The sequence below is a fragment of the Mus caroli genome, unplaced genomic scaffold (assembly GCF_978045245.1).
Source record: "Mus caroli unplaced genomic scaffold, Mus_caroli_1 scaffold_9, whole genome shotgun sequence".
Lineage (NCBI taxonomy): Eukaryota > Metazoa > Chordata > Mammalia > Rodentia > Muridae > Mus > Mus caroli.
The window spans coordinates 17117089-17139325 of NW_028227264.1; the positions used below are offsets into that span (position 1 = coordinate 17117089).

The following is a 22237-nucleotide window of genomic DNA, read 5'->3' on the forward strand; positions in this document are numbered from 1 at the left end:
TACATTCTCAGGTAACCTGCCCATACTAATGTCAAATATATGATTATGATTCTATATTAATATTTTATTGGTATTCATCAAAGGGTATATTATTAATTCATATTTAAAAGACAAGACATAAATCATTCAGCACATTATTACTATAAGATAAATAAATACACTTTCTCTGTGACAGAATAGGAACATGGCACTTGAAAACTACACATCTGCAAGAAGAAAAAACAATTCCAAGCTGGGGCTGTAGATCAATTGGTAGAGCGCCTCTGCCTAGTACAGACGAGGCTCTGGGCCATGATTGTCCTTCCCAGCACCACATACACTGGGCATGCCCAGACAGACCTGCAATCCTAGCATTCAGGAGTTACAGGCATAAGGATGAGAAGTTCAGGGCCATCCCTGGCTACATCAGGAACTGGAAGCTAGCCAGGACCAAAGTGTCAGACAGAAAGGAGAGCAGGAGAAAGAAGTGGGAAAGAGTAACCCTGCAAATGGAGAAACCTTGCTACTCAGTAAGGAGAACAAATGTAGAGTGTTTATGAGTAGCCTAGCTAAGTGAAAATGAGACACTGGAGTAAACAGCGCTGACTCTGTACTGCCTCACAGCCTCTCTGCTTTGTCCCAGTCACACAGTGCCGCTCCAAGTCCTGAAGCAGAAACATCGAGTTCTCAGTCCACCTCCCCGGGGGCCTTGTTGTTTGTTTTCTGTTGTGTAGTTGTTGTTGTTGTCCTTGCTGACTTTGCAGTCTGTCTTATTCTTCCTGACTGGGGCTTAAAAGATGCAGTGGCCTCTGCAGACACCAGTGAGACAACACAGAGAAGAGTCTGACTCCTGCTTGGATGTTAAGTTTGGCCGCAAGCACCTGTACCCATCAAGTCACCTCACCCACCACCCCTTGATGTTAATTAAGTTGGTTTCTTTTTTCTTTGATTCCACCAAGACCTTCAATCCCAGAGCCTAAAACTTATCTAAATCCTGGATTTCTCCTTTATGTTCTGAGGAAATTCAAAAAATCATCAGATACCACTACAAAAGCCTATACTCAACAAAACTGGAAAATCTGGATGAAATGGAGAATTTTCTAGACAGACACCAAATACCAAAGTTAAATCAGGATGAGATAAACCCTCTAAACAGTCCCATAACCCCTAAAGAAATAGAAGCAGTCATTAAAAGTCTCCCAAGCAAACAAAGCCCAGGACCAGATAGGTTTAGTGCAGAATTCTATCAGACCTTCAAAGAAGACCTAATACCAATACTCTACAAACTATTCCACAAAATAGAAAGAGAAGGAACACTACCCAATTCTTTCTATGGAGTCACAATTGCACTGATAACTAAACCACACAAATACCAAACAGAGTTAGAATGTCAGACCAATTTCCCTTATGAATATCAATGTAAAAATACTCAATATAATTACCAAAAACTGAAAAAACAAAACGAAACAAAACAAAAATTAAATGTGATTTTTTTCAATGTCTTCTCAGTTCCTTTAAGGGAAGCAAACATTTTATATTAAAGTAGTATTTTAAATGATTTATTTTAATATTCAGAAATGTGTCTAAGTACATATTTTTCACTTATAACTGTAAAGCTGGAATGCAGTTATGATGAAGAGCCTTGAGAAGGAATGAACAGGTTGACAAACCCACCATCTTTGGTGCTGCATCCGAAGCATGCCTTGTTCACCTCGGGACATTGCTTCAGGGCTTGGACCAAACTTCTTGCTCTGAAAGGTAATGAGTGCTGAAGCTGAGACTCCTGCACTAGGACTACCTGGACGCTGAGCGGTTTGTTTAGTAAACACCCTGTCTGGTGGGAGTAGGAGCTACTGGTTAGAGTTGAGGATGCTGAGGAAGGATGCATTGCCTTCAGGTGGATGTAGAGCTTGGGATTAATTGGTCTTCAGGGCTCAATTGAGAATGTCAGAGGCAGAAGTCTACATTTTTCCCCACTACATATGTACCCAAAGAAGTCCCCAATAGCTACAACAGGAGGGAGCCAGGAGCCCATGTTTGTTAGACGCCATCTCAACGACAAAGCCCCACTTTCTCTGAAATGAACAGAGTGACAATTCCTATTTCCTAATCTTGAGAGACAGCTGTGTACTCCTGATCCTGTGGCACTCTGACCTTGGACTCAGCTTCTAGAGTTATCTACAAGCTACTCAGCCTATAACGCTTTGTCGGCAGCCAATGAGCTTCCTTGGATTACCACATGCTCTGGGACTAATCACAGAAACTCTGCTTCTGAAAAGCAGCCCACAATAAGACGGAAGTCGGCATCAACACATGAGGGTGCACTGAGACAAACATCTGAAAGGCAGTGGGTTCACATAAACAAGCTTATCAGTAAAATAACAACAACCACAATAGCAGTCAAACAAAAAAATCTGTCAAAGTCACTTTTAACTAACAGCCAAAGCATCCTGATACAAATGTTTATCAAAAGTTGCCTTTGAGGAATCTAGAGAGATGGCTCAGTGAGTACGACTGCTTTCTGCACCAGCATGAAAATAAGAGTTCCATCCAATCCCCAGGAGCCTCATGAAAAGGCCAAGTGTTACTGTGCATCTATAGCACGGCACTGTCCAGAACAGAGACGAGGGGATCCGAGGAGCTTCCTGGCTGCTAGGTTAGCTCTGAGTTTGGTGAGACAACTCGTCTCAAAGAAATAAGGAGGAGCCTGATAGAAAAGGAAACCTGCATCCCCTTTAGCCTCTGAACACACAAACACACAACATACATGCTGCCCCATACACACGTGCAAGCACATAGGTGCACACATACAACACACACAGATGCCCCCACACACAAATACAATCCAAATAAACCAGTATTAAAATTTTATGTTTAAGAAGAAAACAATCTAGAATAGTACACATATGACAAAGTTTGTCTTCAACACAGCACATATTCAAAGCTTCAGAGAATGATTGCTAAAGAAAGCTTCAAGAATTTGTTGCTAAAGAAAGCAGATTTGAGCACAAGAGAAGCCATTTTTCTGACCATGATTAGTACAATCTAAAAGTCAAATAAACTAATTCCAGAAATAGAAAAATTCATAAAGGTCAGCCATCAGGGACATTGCAAACAGAATTTCCTAGAGAATATAAAGAGACCATTAGGTATATGAAAATGATCTATGCATTAATTACATATCTACTTAACATATGTTAAAAACAAATACATATCTAGGAATCTTGACTATTACAAACAAATAAATGTATACAGATGTGAATCTGGTAGCTCGTGACTACTTTAAACAAACAAATGCGTGCAGCTGTGAATCCCATGCCTTGTACTTATTACAAATAAGTGTATATAGCTGTGAGTCTAATGGCTCAGACTGTTACTTTTAGAGGTGATATAGCAACTGAAGGTCACTTAAAGGAAACCATTAAAGCAACACCCCATTTCCTGTCAGTGGATCTTACCTTAGAATCTGCTCCTCACCATCATTTACACAAATAATCAATACAAGGTAACACAATTTTAAAAAAAAAATGAGAGGAAAGGATAGTTCTAGAGAAAGAAGGTAAAAATACAATTAAGTTATTTGTAACACCAATTGTGTAAGAAAGGAAAACTAAGCTTTGGTGTAATGGGATATAAACAAGGCATGGTGGTTCACACTGTGATCCTAGCACTTGGGACACTGACGCAGGAGAACCACCAGCTCAAGTTCACTTTCAATTACACAGCGAGCCCCAGGCCAGCCTGGGCTACGAGAGCCCCTCCGTCACAGGAATAACAACGGTCAGCGGGAACAATGGCATGCCACACCATGGGAATTGTGGACTTGCTGCTCTAAAGGGATTCCTTCATTAAACATCCCGAGTTCCCCTTTACCAAAGTTGCCGTTGCCCAGTGGTGTTTCCAAAACCATGGTAATTTACAACCATATTATTCAAGGAGCCATCCCAACACAATAAAGTAATTTTATTTTTAGAACTAATTATAGAACTATTGAGTTTTAAAAAATAGTTATAACTATACAATGTTATCTAGGATACTCACACCACTCAGTTTTTTTTAAACAAAACAATAATGACCTTCCACGTAATGAACACTTATTAAAGGCCTGAGATGAGGCAGGCATAAAGGTAGGTAAAAGCTAGAAAGCAATCTGTAAGTCGTCATTGAAGGCTCTGTTGCTAAGGTATAAAACCAAGAAAGAATGTCTTCATCACATTCCTTAAAATGTATGCATGCATTTTGGTATTTCCAAAATATAAATGAGTTCCTGTGCCTCATATTACACACACACACACACACACACACACACACACACACACACGGAGTCCAGACGACACAAAAGTCATATTTAGATTCACGTTTAAATTTGCTTTAGGGGCTGGCACAATGGCTCAGCAGTTAGGCATGCATAGTGCTCTTGCAGAGCACCTGAGCAGTTCCCAGCACCCACACCAGGCAGCTGCAAACACCTGGAACTCTGGTTCTCTGGGGAAACCCAGTAATTCCAGCTTGCATGGGTGTCTGCACTCACTCCTGTGCACATGCATGCACACATAGTCACACATACAAATTTACAAACACTAAATCTTTATTTTCTTTTAGTGAACTCAGCCTCCTAGTTGGTACTTGATGCTGCTGTTGGAATACATTGAGTCTTACTGAAGCCTGCGGACAATCGTGAGAGAGCCTGCGAACAGCCCGCCCACCCTCTCCTGAGGCACTACGTGTAGGCGTGTTCATAGGGCATAAGGAAGGCTGAGGCCCTCTGGAGGGAAGGATGCCACCGTGCCTGCTAGAGGCACTGCTGTTGCCTAATGAGAAGCCTGACCTTTTCTTGTCTTGTCTTAGGCTAAGAAATACTTTATGTTTGAATAACAGAATAATAAGTGACATCTACTATGAACAAGAAACATTAAAGCCTAACCTTGTCCCCTGAAAGCATTTCCCTGTGTTCATCCCAAAGAGATTTCAAACAAACAATAAGAAAGGAAAGCCATCATCATACCTCCTGCGTGTGCTCTTTATAGACTTGGAGAGGGCCTGTGGCTTTCGCAGTGTCCCAGAGCTGCAGTGAGCCATCACCACTACAGGTGACAAGGACATGCTCATTGTTTTCACTCCAGGTAACGTCAAACAAGCCGTCATTCCAGTCAAAGCTACGCCAGAAAAGAAAATACATGCACTGCAGATCACAAAATGATTAACATCTTAATTTTATAGTTACTGTTTTTTTTTTCTTGTTTTTCACCTATTGTAACACACATTACCTCAGATGATCTTGAAAACTACAAGAGATAAATAGAGCAGGTTCTCCACAGTGGCCTGGAAGCACAGCCCAGGAGTGGGCAGGTAGACAGCTCCAAAGTTAAACAGAAAGGAGGTTTCCAAACACTAATATGAGGTATCCACCAAAGACAGGCTGACATCACCTGCTTTTTTTTTTTTTTTTTGGTTTTTTTTTCGAGACAGGGTTTCTCTGTATAGCCCTGGCTGTCCTGGAACTCACTTTGTAGACCAGGCTGGCCTCGAACTCAGAAATCCACCTGCCTCTGCCTCCCAAGTGCTGGGATTAAAGGGGTGCACCACCACGCCCGGCTAACATCACCTGCTTTTATTGTAGTGCACCTGTGACTCACAGTATGCACTTGTGAGCCTTTCAAAATACGGAGACCAATCATTTCAAATACTCCCATAAATCTTTCTTCAGAGCTACAAGCAGGTAGTGGCTTTCTAACAGAATCTCTTTCCTCTGCCTTTGACTAATCCTGATAGAAGTAGTGTGTGTCCATCACTCAACCTGGAAGACAGGTCCATAGAGAAACACTGGGCAAGCCACAAGATGAGCGTTAGCTCTTGCTTAAGGAAACTAAATTACTAAGACAGTCACTGTTTTAAGTTTTAAATATATAATTTATAAGCAGACACTAGTAAGCTTGAGAACATGGCATAATCATAGTTAGCAAAAATAATTTCTATATGATGTCAATGTAAAAGCTTATTTTACATCGTAAATTAAAAACCTATTAGTTCTAAATATTCAAAATGCAACTGCATTAAGACTTTGACAGAGGTTGAGAGTATATGTACACTTAATAATTAGAGCCATTATAATGGTTTGAGGAGAATGGCCACCACAGGCTCTTAGGTTTGAATACTCAGTCCCTAGGTGATACAAGTATTTGGGAAGGATTTAGGAGATGTGGTATTGCTGGAAGAAGTGTGCCACTGGGGCCAGGCTCTGGGACTTCAAAAGACTTGCCCCATTCCCAGAGTGGATCTCTCTGCCTCCCATCTGTGGCTCAAGATGTGAGCTCTCAGCTGTTCCTGTAGCCATGACTTTGCTCCGCCATTCTAGACTCTGACCCTGACCCACTACGATTATAAGCCTAAAGTAACTACTTCCTTGTGTAAGTTGCCTTAATCTTGATGCCTTATCACAGCAACAGAAATGCCAGTCACTTTACCTTCTAAAAATCTGAAGTCCGGATTCATTTTGATCCAATACTAATAGAGTTCCACAGCCTAGAAGAAAACAAACAAAACAAAACCAAGCCATAAGTCTTGTTCTTTAACCTTCTGGGAGACATCTATGATGAAATCTTAAGCGTTGTGGACCAGCTTTAACTACCACAAATTCCCCATAAAATAACTGCAACCGTATATACAGAACAATTAAGAGTTACATAGTATGCTTCAGTCATTAAATATCCAACTTACCATCTGGCCAGACTGGAATCCGAATACCAGTCTGGGGAAACGCATCAGAGTGCCAACTCACACCAGGCCTGGTGCTAGGCACGCAAACCTTTCAAGTTGGAGCTAATAACAGAAGATAAGGGAGGCTTGTGCTTATAGACTCCCGAGACTGTGGTTCTCCCTTGCTGATGCACGCAGAACACACCAATCACAGCATTTCAAGACAGTATATGTGGAAATACCATATAATCGTTGGTCAGGTGTTGAAAACAACATTAATTTCAGTTATCTGCCAACAATCAGTTATTTTTGCTGAAAGACTAATGTCTCTTTCTCTCCCCCATCTCACACTCCATTAACATCTGTTCAAAGTGAATCTGCACTTGAACTTTACAAGGTAAGATGACTAATTACTACGCTCACACGCACATTCAACTGTTTAAACTAGAGTCTTCACAGAATTTCGCTTTTGAGTTTGTGATCAGTGAGGTGGGTAAAGTGTTAAAGACCTTCCTCTTAAACGTAACTGATGAAGAAAAAAAAAGTCAACTCTCAGGTCAGAGACCTGACCCCTTCCAAGTGCAGAGGGGTACCCAGTACCTACTGGGCAGCTGACAACCATCAGTAACGGATCCAACACCCTCTTTGAACCTTCTCTTCTGACCTTAGCTGGCACCAGGCATATCATGGTTCACAGACATACATACAAGCAAAAACCTCAGACACACACACAAAAAATCTAGAAAACAATTCCTAATTATACCAATTTCTTGTAAGAAACCTTTATAAAAGTCTAAAGTTTGATGGCCAAGAACTGTGAACCCAACCGTGCAAGCACTAAGCACTAATGGACAAACTATAAGGAAACAAGTTTATTTACCACTATTTTTCAGAAATCGTATTTTTTTTCCTGCAGTAAACAAGTATTACAGATCACTGACATTATGCAATGGTTTGCCACACACTGCTCCTGTGCATAAACAACAGATGGGGTATAAGTTAAAATAAATGGCTTGAGCACTTAGACATCTCTGCACATTTATCCACTTCCCATAGAACAACTAAAAGCAAGCACAGAATTTTCTAGTATTTTTTTTTTCTTTTTCAAGAAAGGGCCAGCGTCTCCCTACGTTTCCGTTGAGGATGGCTTTGAACTCGTGGCTCTGTTGACTCCACCTTGCAAGTACTGACAAGTGCATCCTTCTTACAGAAGGGAAAGGACTAACTGTAGACATCCCCTGGGCTCCAATGCCAACTCCTCAGAAAGGGGGACCTAGGAGGGAGGGCCGAGCTCTGTCGCCCCCTGGCGGTGGCGGGTGGCACCGCGCGTTCAGAGGCGCGTCCTACGCCCGCCCCGGAGGCGCGGCCCGCGCTCACCCGCGATGCCGTAGTGCTGCGCCGCGGCACAGGCCAGGCGGCCCGGCAGGTACGGAGAGAACTCGGCCGCATAGCCGTGGCGGCCGGGCACCCGCAGCGTCCGCGCCGCGCTCATTCCGCCCGCCCTCCGTCACTCGGCCTCTCGGCCCGGGCGCGGAAACAGTCTCGAGATAGAAGTGCCCCACTGCCGCTCACTGAGAGAAAGTCCGGGAAGGCCGGGCGGAAGTGACGGCGCCGACGCCCGGAATCCTAGATTTTGATTGGGCTACATAGAAAAGGGAGCTGACGCCGCGACGACCATTTTTCTTTTGGGCAAAAATCCACTGATTTGCTCCAACTAAAATCAACTGGTCTTCCAGAGATTATTCTAGACCTAAAAGAGAAGATACTCGTTAGGGGTCACTTCTGACAGTTATTCACGTTTAATTGCAACCTCCATGTTTTTTTTACATAAAACCTTGTGTTTTTATTAATTGCTTGAACTTTCAAAACTTTGCTATTGTGACATTTTCCTGATGGTTACGAAATAAAAGCCACAACAAACTCGGAAAGCAGTTAGTGAGTCCAAGGGCAACGAATGGAATACTAGGTTGCCCAAGGTAATTTGAATCCAGACAATAATGAAGTTAAAGGATAGGACTGTTATCATGTGCAATTAGCGGTCTATAGGTTTTATGTAGTTAGTTGCACTGTGAAGATATATTCCAGTAATTAAGGAAGACTTGGGCTCATTAATTCGTTCATTCAAATGTTTGCCAAGCATATGCAATGTGGTAGATGAATGTGCAGTTTGCCAAACCAAACACTGGAGAGTGAAAGAGACTTGTTAATCATTAAACCAGTCAACCTGCACAGACCAAGTCATGTGCCAAGCGTGATGCTAGACTTTTGTATTCAAAAGACCCACTGGGGTACGTGGTTGAGCTCAAGAGATTACAAGACATGAAAGCTGTCAAGTGTAATCAAAATGCTATTGATGCTGTGATGAATATACACAGGTGTTTTTAGGGTGGGCTGTCAGGAAACATTTTAGAAAGGAGATAATCTAGGGTGAATTCATACAAATGAATTTCTCCAAATAAAAAGTTGGAAGTCATTGTGGGATCAGGAGAAGGGTGAAGAACCCAGGAAACCTAAAACCATAAGGGATGGTACCTGCCAGGACTGTCTAGCCTGATAGAGAAAGAGCACTTTGAGTAGATTCCACCTAGTGAAAGAAAATCAAATGCTCCAACATGAACTCTTATATTGTACACCATGCCCAAGGAACTGTGCTGCAGTTTAAATAATAGAGATCTGTGCAAGTTTTCAGATATGGATCATTTAGTGAGTTATCATTCCCAAGCAACAGTAACTAGAGACTAGAGGTTGGCAATGGAGTACAGTTAGAGACTTTAGCAACAACTCAAGCAAAGGATGCTATAGTTGGGTAGTAGTGTTTTGTTGAGAATTATGGAAAGGTGTGGAGAGGGTGAGCTTAAGAGTCAAATGAAGAAAAAAAGCTTAAATGGTTTCCAACTATTAGTATAGTATTTATCTAGACACAGGAATTGTTTATTGAAATAAGGACAATGGAGGGGGCAAATTTGGAACAATAACAAACTCCAGTTCTGCATATTGAGTGTGTACTGTGTGCAGTACTTGAATACAGCACAATGGAGTCCAGCCAAGCCTTCTTACTTGCATGTAGATATTATTTAAGCCACGGAAATGATTTTTATTTAGGAAGAGAATGGAATAAGAGAAGACAGATAAAGGCAGACTTGGGGGAAACAGCCACATGGAAAGCTGGCAGTGGAGAAGTTATGGAAGGTGAGAGAGATCCACAAGATGGGGACTGTAGACTCATTTATTACTTGGTTTTAAGAATGCTGCTCAGGGAGCTGGAGAGATGGCTCAGTGGGTAAGAGCAATGACTGTTCTTCCAGAGACCCTGAGTTCAATTCCCAGCAACCACATGGTGGTTCAAAACCATCTGTAATGAGGACTGATGCACTCTTCTGGTGTGTCTGTGAAGAGTGGAAAAATACTGACTGCCCTGAGAACATAGGCCCCGGCCCCCTGCCAGATGGCCTAATTACCCGGAACTCTTGAGAAAAACAACAGCAGAATGTTTCAATGTCCCAGGTGCCTTGAAACAAATATCCGCCCCTAGACTTCCCCTATTTCCTCCCCCTAGTTTGTGGTTTTTACCTTTATAAGCCTGCTGAAAAATAGGGTCGGGGTCAAACTCCTCTACCCCTGCGTGGTGTATGAGTCTCTGCCCCAGCATGCTGGTTTGAGCTCTTGTCCCGTCTTCTCGCTGTTAATAAACTTCCTCGTGTGATTACAGCAAGTTCGGTCTCAGTGTCTTGCTGGGTGCACGCTATTCCTGAGACTTGAGTGAGGGTCTCCCTTCGGGGGTCCTTCATCTGAACACAGAGACAGTGTACTCACATATATTCACATCACATAAAATAAAGGTCTCTTAAAAAAATACTGCTCAAGCCAGGCATGGTGAATGAATGCCTTTAAACCCAGAATTTTGGAGACAGGGGCAGGTAGATCTCTGAGTTTGAAGCCAGCCTAGTCTACAGAGTGGCTGTCCTGGGGACGACCAGGGCTACAGAGAGAAACCCTGTCTCCAAAAACAAAACAACAAACAAACAAGAAGTATTTCTCAAGCTTGGAAGATTTGCACACTATTTTCAGATGTAGATTTAAATGCTTAGAAATTAGATTTGCATCAGGCAATGACACAGCAAAGTTCTTACGGCTATGTAAGTATCTGTTTAGGGGCCTGGTATCTCTGTCCATAGCAGTACTAAGTGAAGACTGGACAAAATATGGAAATTATTTCTATAACAGCAGATAACCTATGCAAATGTTCTACCATTCAACTACTGTGAAACTTTACAAGGGTGGAAGACAGGAGGATCAGTGGTACTTAACTGGTCACCAATCTAGCTCTGGGTAGATCCTGTCTCAGGGGAATAAGGTGGAGAGTGATATAGAAGGACATCTGATAGTCTTCTCTGGCCTCAGTGTGTACACCAAGATGGCTACCTGCACACAAATGCACATAAAGCACACACACACACACACACACACACACACACACACACACATGCTACTCTGAGTGATTCTCATATGCTGACTATAGTACAAAGAATAAAAGCACATTTAGAGTAAAGTGTTCAGCTTTGTCAGGAACTTAGAAAATGGAAGCAGACACTGGGCCTGTTAAAGGGATGTTATGCCCCAAAGCAATCCAGGATTCGTGTTGGGAAGGCAGAGGGAGCATGCCCTCACACACATTCGGCAAACACACTACCAAGAGCTACAACCCAAGTCTCAGACTGAGATTGCTAAGATAGTACATGCAGGGTATCACTTGGGCAATGGAAGGCCTGGGAATGATATGATATCTTCCTTCTGGAACCAGAAGATACCACCAGACCTGAATTCCTCACATGGCTCGTTTTCAGTTATTGCCAGCTTTACTGCTTTAAGTTGAAATTTGAATTCCGGTGATATTTCATTTGCATTAGACAATGAGTATGCTACATGTAATTCTTGAGTTACCTTGGAAGTTTACATGCATGGGAGGTATCTGCATGCCTGTTTGTTCCAGGAGCTTTACACTCAGGGAAACCTGAGGTCCAGTGCATGTGGTATCATTTCAATTACACTACCTGTGTGCTGTTATCAAGGGTGACACAAGATGGCTTACAAAATCCTGAATCAGTGTCAACATGAAGACCTCTGTCGCTCATGTTTGCAGACAGTCGAAAGTTCAATTCCAAATTAAACTACTGTTCTGATTAGATAAAGAGCAATTTGAGCTCATGAGTAAAAGAGCAACTTGCCCCTACTTTTCAAAAACAGAACAATTTTGTTTTGTTTTATTCTCTCTGCATATCCCTGGCTGTCCTGGAATGCTCTCTGTAGATCAGGTTGGCCTCAAACTCACAGAGAATCACCTGCCTCTGCCTCCAGAGTGCTGGGATTAAAAGCATGCATGGACATTGCTCAGCGGAGAACAATTTTTTTTTTTTTTTTTTAGAAAGTACGATGCATTAAAAAGTAACTCTGATGGCAATGTTAAGTTAACTGAAAAGTTAGAGTCATGCTGACATATACTGTATGCCAACTTCTCCCGAGACTGGTATTCCTTCCTCTCTGTTAGCTTTCAGAGAAAAAAAACTCAAGAACCTTAAAAATGAAATTAATTTCCTTTCTCCATCTCCCTAAGACAATTTGCCCCCAGATTTCGTCTGACCTCTACAGCACGGCTTTACTGTTGCTGGTTTGCTTTGAAGCTGCCCACAATCCAGGAATGGTCTTACCTTCCTATCTCACAAGGAAACTCTGTCCTCTTAAGCTTCTCCATGAATCTGAACGCTTCCAGAAATTCCAACCAACTATAAAATTGAATTTTTGATTTTTTAAAAAAGCACTCATCATAAGTCTATGAGAATTAAAATTGCTTTTCTTATTTTTCCTTTTTTTTCAAGCCATAGATCATCTCCTCTTTGTAGCAAATTTGATGAATAAAAATGTTTGTAAGATGGCCAATATTAAGACAGCTTTATAGTGGAGAAAGCATGGCTGAGTAGCAGAAGACTCTGTGTTTTGAAAAAAGACACTTGGACATTTAGGGTTGTGTTCTATTAAATGAGCATAGTGGGTCTAATCTTTTTTTTTTAATCTTTTTATTATAACTTTAAGGCTTCTTATAAGGAAAATTCACCATACTTGGAAGATATTTCTATTCAAACTAAGTCCACCAGAGGGTAGCCAAGCTTTATCCTATGTTCCCATCATGACAGGGTAACATTTCCTGTCAGTGGAGGACTGTCAGGGAAGCTTAGTTAATAAAGCAAAGATGGTTGAAAAGTATGCTCCCTGAGAGCTATAAAGCAATGCCCCCCCCAAATTAAAATTACATTGACCTAAATTCATTTTCTTTTTAAAAAATAGTATTTTTGAGATATTCATTCAAATATCAAGGATATATATATTATATAAATTTTTAAGAAAAAAATGCACATACATTGTAAATAAATATTTGGATATTTATTTGAGGAAATTGATAAATATTTGAGGAACCAATTATGTTATCAACCATGTAGTGACATTTTTCTTCTTGCCTCTTTCTCCAGACAATACAATGTGTGGCAGGAAGTTCTCTGAAGACTCACATCTATTTTTGCAGAGCCAGCAGGCTGACGCTGGCTGTCTAAAACATTAGGATTTGCAGAGCAATGGACTATCCCACACCAAGAGCCAACGTCATCTTTGGCTAGCTTTTGTTCAATAACCCTTTACTATCAATATCTGTATCTGACCTAACATCAGCTTGAGTACTAGATAAAACTCTTGGAAACTCTGGCTAAGCAGACAGATCACTCCTCCTGACTGTAGCCCACCTAGGTGACTGTCTTCTCCACTACATAGGGGGTTGGAGGCCAGACTGGGCTACCTGAGACTTTGTTTCAAACTTTTAAAAAGTTGCTTTCTAAGGGGAAAAAAAGTGAGTGAATGAGTGAGTGAGTGAGTATGTGTGTGTGGCCTACTGGTAAATGAAATCATAAAATGATTCTGTGAAGAAAAGAGGGAAATATGCCGCAGTTTCTCTAGGAAGAATGGAAACATTGGAAGTCAAAATTGAACAAGACTTACTTACTAGTCCCTGTATTCTTTTATTACTTTTTAATTGTATACCACAAACAACTATAATAATCTTGGGTATTATTCCATATCAACCCATATTTTTATCATATACATTCTTAGCAACCCAGAAGGCTCCAAATTTACTTGACGTGATATGGGCATATTTTTACCCAAAATAATATTGCTATGAATGGGCTTTGTAGTTAAGCAGATTCAGGTTTAAAAGCAGGATCCACTAGTCATCAGGACAATGTGGTCAGCGTTCCCCTTCAGCGTCCTTATCCTGCATGGATTTAATGATTAGTTCCTAAAACAAAGATGTAAAGAACCCAGGATTATGCTGGGCACAGAACATTCTGCCACATTGTCTTAACTTGTGATGAACTAGATTCTGCCCCTGTCCCCTATATCAAACCCATGTATTAAAGCTCTAACTTCTCCATGTGGCTGTATTTAGAGATGAGCCTACATGGCACTAGTTAAAGCTAGGCAATACCATGAAAGTATAGTCCACATACAGTAGCACTGGTGTCCCTATTAGAAGAGAAAGAGTTGTCAGTTCTTCTCCTTCTACGGAAAGGCTTGTATACACTGCAAAGGCAGCCACAGAAAAGCCAGAGGAATCCTTTCACCAGAAACCAAGTTTGCAGGCACTGTGATAGAAATCTACCAGAAATGTGGGGCGGGGGTGTGGGAAGCCACATGTGCCGTTGCAGAGTGGCACAGGCTTCTGCTGGCCACCACACATACATAGGCAGGAAAGTTTTTTGCCAAGATGAGAGAGAAGTTAACCAATCAGATGAGAGAAAAGTTAACCAATCAGAAGAGAGAGAAGTTAACCAATCAGATGAGAGAGAAAGTAACCAATCAGATGTAGGCATGCAAATGAGGTGGTAAGCATCAACCAAGCACAACCAATCCGGGTGTGAGACACGCCTCTCCTAGGCCTATATAAAGCAGCACCAGTGCTAGGCTCGGGGTCTATTCACCTCTACAATCAAGCTCTCCCAATAAACGTGTGCAGAAGGATCCTGTTGCAGCGTTGTTCTTGCTGGTCGAGCTGGGGATGCCTGGGGATTTTTTTAAATTAAATTTTATTTTTGTTAATTTTGAATACATTTTGAACATATTCTTTCCCCTCCCCCAACTCCTCCTAGATCTTCCCTGCCTCTCCACCCCACCCAATTTCATGGCCATTCTCATTCAAAAGGATAATCAAAATAAACTGAAAGAACAACGAGACAAAAACCACAGACAAACAAAAAAGTGCTTTAAAAACTCGGATTCTGGCAGAGCAGTGATGGCGCACGCCTTTAATCCCAGCACTTGGAAGGCAGAGGCAGGAGGATTTCTGAGTTCAAGATCAACCTGGTCTACATAGTGAGTTCCAGGACATCCAAAGCTACATCCAAAGAGAAACCCTGTCTCAAAAAACAAAGCAAACAAACAAAAAACATGAATTCTGTTTTGTGTAGGCTAACTACTCCTGGTCCTGGAGCCTGCCCTGGAGAGTGTTTGATACACCCAGTAACACTCCATTGGAGGAAACTAACTTTCTCTTTCCAGCAGGTGTCAGTTGCAAATAGTTTCCTGGGGTGGGACTTTGGGTCCACTTCCCCTTCTCTGTGCTGAGAGTTTGTCTGGTTTGAACCTGTGCAAGTCACGCAGGTGTGTGCAGTGACAGAGTCTCTGAGCTCATAAGTGCACCAGTCCAGTTGTGTCTAGATGACAAAGTTTCCCCTGACTCATCCACCACCTCTTCTTCAGCACAACCCCCTGAGCCCAGAGGGTAAGGGTTTGATAAAGCCATGCTACTTAGGACTGAGTGCTCCAGGTCTCTCCTGAGTGTCTCCACGTTGTCCAGTTGTGGGTCTCTATGTTAAATACCATCTATTGCAAGAAGCGTCTCTCATGGGGATTGAGCCGCAGCGCTCTGAACTGAATCCCACCATAGCACAAAATGTCTGTTTCTTAAGCCACCCAGTCTGGGATGTTTTGTTACCTTAGCTGAACTGACTAATTCACTGCTAAAGGAATTTCCCTTTTGTTAGCAGCACATGTGATTTGGAACTCGTTCTTAATGCAATTATTTCTAGGACAAAAATAGATGTCAGATGACTAAAAATTCAGAAAACGTAAAGAAGTTTATTAACTGGTTAACTGCTGAGAGTGCTTGAACATACTGCATCCTTTGTTACATACATTAGAAATCTGAGACTTGGCTTTAGTTTAGACGCTCTGTGCTCTCAGCCTTATCCCCATTGCTTTTGCTCACAGTTCTGCCAAAAAGTAGATGATAGAAGTTAATGGCACTCTGATGTCACCAAACTCAGGGGTACTGTCATGCTGGAGCCAAAAACAAGTCCTTCCCAAGAAATCCTTCTTCTCTCATTTAAGAGTGAGATTTCCAAGGAGAAGGAAAGGCTGAGACAGGAGAGTTCACTGAATGAGCAGATTTGCAGTCTCTAAACAGCTTTCTAGAAGGGCTCAATTGAAAATGAGTAAGCCAGTGTGGTGGCATGATGCGTTTAATCCCAGCACTCAGGAGGCAGAGGCAGGGGCATCTCTGTGAGTTCGAGGCCAGCTTGGTCTACAGAGTGAGTTCCATGACAACCAGAGCTACACAGTGAGACTCTGTCTTGAAAACAATGGAACAAAAATATTAGTAGGGGTCTAATATTTAAACTTAGGGTTTATGCATGTGGTTTTTCAAAAGACACAGCACAACCAAAAAGCACTTTATATATGCAATAACTGATGTATATGTTGCCTTAAGTCTGTCCTTCCAAAGTATGTTGTCCTAGTATCTTCTGTCTTCAGACTGCCTGTTTAGAGGTAAAGACATACACATGCTTACAAATAATGTTGAAATTAAGATTACAGTGAAAAGATTGCTGTCTGTGCAGTGTCCACTCTCCTATTCCTTTCTAATGAGAACACCCAAAACTGGTTTAAAACTACAGTTCCCAGACTACCTTGCAAACATCCCTTTTGTAAGTAGTAGTGGTTGGATAGGGCATGCCTACTGTAAAGGAGCTGATTCCAGCATGCGGGATCCCTCTTGCTGATACTTCTCCCTGTCAGCCAGCAGAATTCAGAGACAGCCCCACACTGCCACCTTCAGCAGCCTGAGGAAACTGACCAGCACTTTGGGAGGCTTCTACCCAGGCCATCCAAGTTTTGTAGTTTCAATGCTAAAAGGGATTTCAGGACTAGCCAGCTTATGAAGCAGAATCAGTGGTTCTGTTTTGGAAGGTTGTAGAAGCTTAAGGTGGTTTGCTGGACTTAGTGGATCACTGGGATCAACTGCTCCCCTGTTCCCCCCTGCAACGTCTTCCTGCCAGAAGTAAACACCTCTTCCCTTACACAGCTTCTAAGCAGATCACATCAATGAGAAAAATAATGAAGTCGCCAGATTGTGGTCAAAATCATTAGATATAGCCATCATCTACAACCATGAGGTGACTCTGGGTGTAATCTATGATATGGGGCCGAGAAAGAGGAATAATGAAGGCATCAAGAGCCAAGTTGAGCTGAGATCAACAGAGGCCAGGACTAACCAAATCCTGACCTGTTTCTCACCAGAAAAAGATGTAGGTATCATTGTGCTTTGTTGTATCTGGATTTCTGTTACATGTAGTCACTGCATGGGACACACATTCCTTGGAGGTAGATAGCTTTACCATGCACTGATATTTAAAGGACTTAACCTCACACCTTCAGATAATACTGCTGTGGAATGACTATAGCCTGTTATAACACTTAAAGGCTTTGCTATAGTTAGACAGGATAAACTGGAAAATTTGTAAACCTTTTTGAATTTGCTCTATAGGGGTTAATAAAATATTGAAGTTCAAACAGCTGGAACTTTGGCAAAGAGAGGAATGGGAAGATTTATCCAATCTAAGTTAAAAATAGTGTGGTCTGCCTGGGAAGGACAGAGGTTGGGCCAGCTGGAGTAAACTATTTATGGTAATCCTGGCTATAAAAGTAGTCAGGTTGGGTGCGGTGGGGTTGGTGCTCCGTGCTGTGGGATACATAATTATAGTATTGTGAAATAATCCATCTCATCCAGGAGATTTTCTAGAATATGTACAATTAGACAGATAGCTATTAAAACCCTACTCCCACGCCGGATTCCAGGCACCTTGAAGCAAAGTTGTGTGCTTCTAATTATTTTGTGTCTCTGACACCTTAAAGAATATTCATTATGTAGTAGGCACACTATAAATGTTGGGCAACTGGAGTTGAACTGAAAAATTAAGAAGTACATTAATTTTCTTCAGCCTCCTGCTTCACACCCTTTTCTCCAATGGCGTTCTGAGGGGAGTCCTGGGAAGGGTTTCTGGGGAAGTAAAAGACTGCCCAGAGCCCATCACTACAAATGCGTGCTCTTATTATGCACGCTTATAATCTGATCACTTAGGGTCTCAGACAGGAGATTGGGAGTCAGAGCTGGGAGCCAGCCTAGACCACATGGTGCATTAAAGGATGACCTGACATAGATAATACCCCACTTAAATGCATAAATAAATTATTATTAAAAATAAATAAATAAATACTTATCTGGGCCTGGAGGTGCATGCCTTGAATCCAAGCACTAGGGAGGCAGAGGCTAGCAGATCTCTGAGTTCAAGGCCAGCTGGACTATAAAGCAAATTTTAGGACTGCCAGGGTCACACAGAGAAACCAAGTCAAAAAAAGAAAGAAAGAAAGAAAGAAAGAAAGGAAGGAAGGAAGGAAGGAAGGAAGGAAGGAAGGAAGGAAGAAAGAAAGAAAGAAAGAAAGAAAGAAAGAGAGAAAGAAAAGAAAAGAAAAGAAAAAGAAAAAAGAAAAAACAAAATAAATAAAGAAGAAAAAACCAATCCCCTTTACTCTACTTATAATAATAATCCTGAATATCAGATATGTAAAAATTATTTCCTGCCAGGTGATGGTGGCACATACCTTTAATACCAACATTCACATTCAGGAGGCAGAGGCAGGCAGATCACTGACTTTGAGGCCAGCCTGGTCTACAGAGTGAGTTCCAGGACAGCCAAGTCTATACAGAGAAACCCTGTCTCAAAGAAAAAAACATTTCCCAGTGTTATTTTAACTCTCTCCCAGTACAGTACATTGATCTGTCTGTCTGATTGACTGTCTGTCTGTCTGCCTATCTGCCTGTCATCTATTTATCATCTATCCATCTGTCTGTCTATTATCTGTCTATCTATCATCTGTCTATCTATCATCCATCTACCTGCCTGTCTATTTGTCTGTCTATCATCTATCAATCATCTATCATCTATCTATCTATCTATCTATCTACCATTTATTTATCTACCCATCTATCATCCGTGGAGGCTTAGGGATGCTTACACATCCTGTTGAAGGTTACAGTTACTTTGATCAAGACTGTTACCAATGCTGTAACCTTTGCAAAGGACAAAGACTACTGAGCTTAGTCTCAGTGTACTCCACACTTCTCAGTTCTGCCTTGACTTCCCAATCCCAACTTTGGTTTCTTCCTTTGAAAATGGTAAGTATAATTATATCCATCATCTTAAAGTTTAAAAAAAGAGTTAAGCAAACTATTCTAAGTATGTAGAATAGAAATCACACATTCCCAACACTGCAGTGTGGGAATGTGTCTATTTTATGTTGTTTCTGGGAACAATCAACATAGGTTTGGTATGGTGGGAGTGGCTCCTGGCTGCAGTGGCTCACTCTGACTCATGGCTTCAACAAGTACCAAGGAAGGCAAGATGGACTGTTTCTGGGAGGCTGGGAATATGTGGGGTCTTTTTGTGGCAGCCCAATCCAAGAGAAGAGTACTAGCCAGGCAGTGGCGGCACATGCCTTTAATCCCAGCACTCGGGAGGCAGAAGCAGGCAGATTTCTGAGTTCAAGGCCAGCCTGGTCTACAGAGTGACTTCCAGGACAGTCAGGAACATACAGAGAAACCCTATCTCAAAAAAACAAAGAAGAAGAAGAAAGAGAAGGAAGAGGAGGAGGAGGGGGAGGGAGAGGGGGAGGGGGAGGGGGAGGAGAAGGAGAAGAAGAAGAAGAAGAAGAAGAAGAAGAAGAAGAAGAAGAAGAAGAAGAAGAAGAAGAAGAAGAAGAAGAAGAATGCTCAAGCCAGAACCAGAATTCAGTATAATTTTGAAACTCCATCCCCCAGTAACCACTTTGTTAGTTAGACCCCACAGGCCAAAAGTTCTACAGTCTTCCTAAATAGCAGTAGCAGCTGAGGACCAAGGATTCAAACACATGAGCCCACAAGCGATTTCAGACTCAGACTCTAACAATTTAGAAAGGCTTCTTGGTATTAGGTCAGTTTCCATGGTTCTGCAGAGCCAAGAAAATGAAGATGTTTGTCTTGCACACATTACTGGGATTCTCACCAGAAGTCACACCAAGAGGGAAGGCACCAGGGTACTTAAGCTCTTTACTCTATCCGCTATAACCTGGGCTCCAACCAAACCCCTCAGCTGCACTTAGACAAAATCCCCTTCGTGGTTAGAAAGTGCCATATGCTATCCATCGTCATCATTGTTTAGGGTTCTCAGCATTTCTGACATGAAATAGCAGCCATTTTGGGTAAACATTCATTGCCTCTTAGAGAATATCTTCCAAAATTTGCTAACACCATAGAAAACAACTAGCAATTAAAAAACAATGTAGGTGGGCATGGCTACCTGTCAGGTTTCTGTAAAAGATACGCAATCATATTAAAGTTGTTTTGTTTTTATATGGTGACCTTATAAACCTTCTAATTACAAACGTTTACCAAAACACGTAGTTTTTACAAAGCTAGTTTATTCCTCTTGTAGAGATTGACTAGAATGCACTGTGTTTCCAGCCAGGTGACTCATGATCATGAGTAAATTAACCACGTTTAAGGCTGTCTGTGGTCATTATGGGTTAAAAACTTGAAATAGACTGGTTAATTTCCTTCTTCCTCTGAGCCCTGGCCCGCATTGTCCTGGGTCTGCAGTAAACCTTCAATGGAGGTTTGATAGAGGGGATCCCAATCATCATCTTAAACCATCAAGTATTATCTGCAAATATATAATGAACATCTCAACTGATGAAGGGCTGGAGAAGAGGCCTTTCAAGCTCCAAGAGTCCATAATTCGGAGATAATTATCCACATTGCTCATTTTTATACTGTTCCTCACTTGTTTTTCAATTGTCCTTCTTCATTAGAAGATTTTGAACATGTGGAATGGAAGATGGTACAGCCAGTGAGAAAAATGGTGTGGTAGTTCCTCAAAAGGATTAAACAGATCTGTACATGACACTACACTTCTGTCATCTAAGCACCCAGAGGCATAGGCAGGAGGATTACAAGTCGGTGACCAGCCTGGGATATATAGTGAAACAATGTCTTTAAAAGAAAAAAAATTAACATAGAATTACTGCATAATCCAAGAAGTCCACTTTGGGATATATTTTTAAAATTGAAAGCAGAAACTCAGATACTTTTAAGTCTAGCACTGTGTTGCTCACAAGAGCAGAAAGGTAGAAGCAACCCAAGTGGCCACTGACAGGTGATGTGGTCTGGATGATTTTGCTACAACCCAAATTCATGTACTGAATGTAGCCAACAACATGATGGAGGAGCCTAGGAGGTAGGACTATTGTAAGATTAGTGGCTTTGAAACCAAAGAAAGGAGGGGGGAGGGGAGGGAGAGGGGGAGGGAGAGGGAGAGGGAGAGGGGGAGGGGGAGGGAGAGGGGGAGGGGGAGGAGGGAGAGGGGGAGGGGGAGGGAGAGGGCAGACGCTTTCCCCATTCTATCATATGAGAACCCAGCAAGAAGGTTCTGCCTATTTGTGAACCAAAATGTGAGCCCTCTACATCTGCCAGATTTGCTTGTATCTTGATCACAGACTCCAGGGAAATGAGAAGTAATATCTGTTGTTTAGAAACTACCCTTTTATAATGTTTTTGCTATAATAGGACTATGACAGGAAATGACCAGTTAAATGAAATGTAATAAGTACATAATAGTGGGGTACTATTTAGACTTAAGGTAAAAAATATTTTTATTATTAATTATTTTATTTATTTACATTTCAAATGTTGTCCTCCTTTCCAGTCCCCCCTCCACGAGCCCCCCCACCCCATCCACTCTCCCCTTTGCCTCTATGAGGGTGCCCCTCCACTCACCCACCCACTCTCACCTCACCCCTCTAGCAGAAGTGCCTTCTCTGGAGCATCAAGTCTCAGAGGTCCTCACAGGACCAAGTGCTTCCTCTCCCACTGAGGCATACATACATATGTAGCGGGGGCCACAGAGCAGTCCATGTATGTTCTTGGTTGGTGGCTTAGTCCCTGGGAGCTATGGGGGTCCAGTTAGTTGACACTGTTGTTCTTCCTATGGGGTTGCAATCCCCTTCAGCTCCTTCAGTCCTTCCTCTAACTCTTCCATTGGGATCCCCAGGCTCAGTCCAATGGTTGGATGTGTGTATCTGCATCTGTTTAAGTCAGGTGCTGGGCCTCCCAGAGGACAGCCATGCCAGCCTCCTTCCTGTCTGCAAGTAT

The 22237-nt window shown here is 42.0% G+C and overlaps 1 protein-coding gene across 1 annotated transcript in view; it reads right to left on the reverse strand.

Annotated features, from left to right (window-relative positions):
• Positions 1–8282, reverse strand: part of Pex7 (peroxisomal biogenesis factor 7) — a 49962-nt gene extending 41680 nt beyond the window's left edge. Inside the window, exons 1-3 of the mRNA XM_021174998.3 lie at positions 8053–8282; positions 6444–6501; positions 4985–5135 (exon numbers count right to left, since the gene is read on the reverse strand). Of these exons, the coding sequence (XP_021030657.1) occupies positions 4985–5135; positions 6444–6501; positions 8053–8167 (324 nt within the window). The 5' untranslated portion in view covers positions 8168–8282. The remainder of the gene's footprint in view (positions 1–4984; positions 5136–6443; positions 6502–8052) is intronic.
• Positions 8283–22237: the final 13955 nt, after the last annotated feature.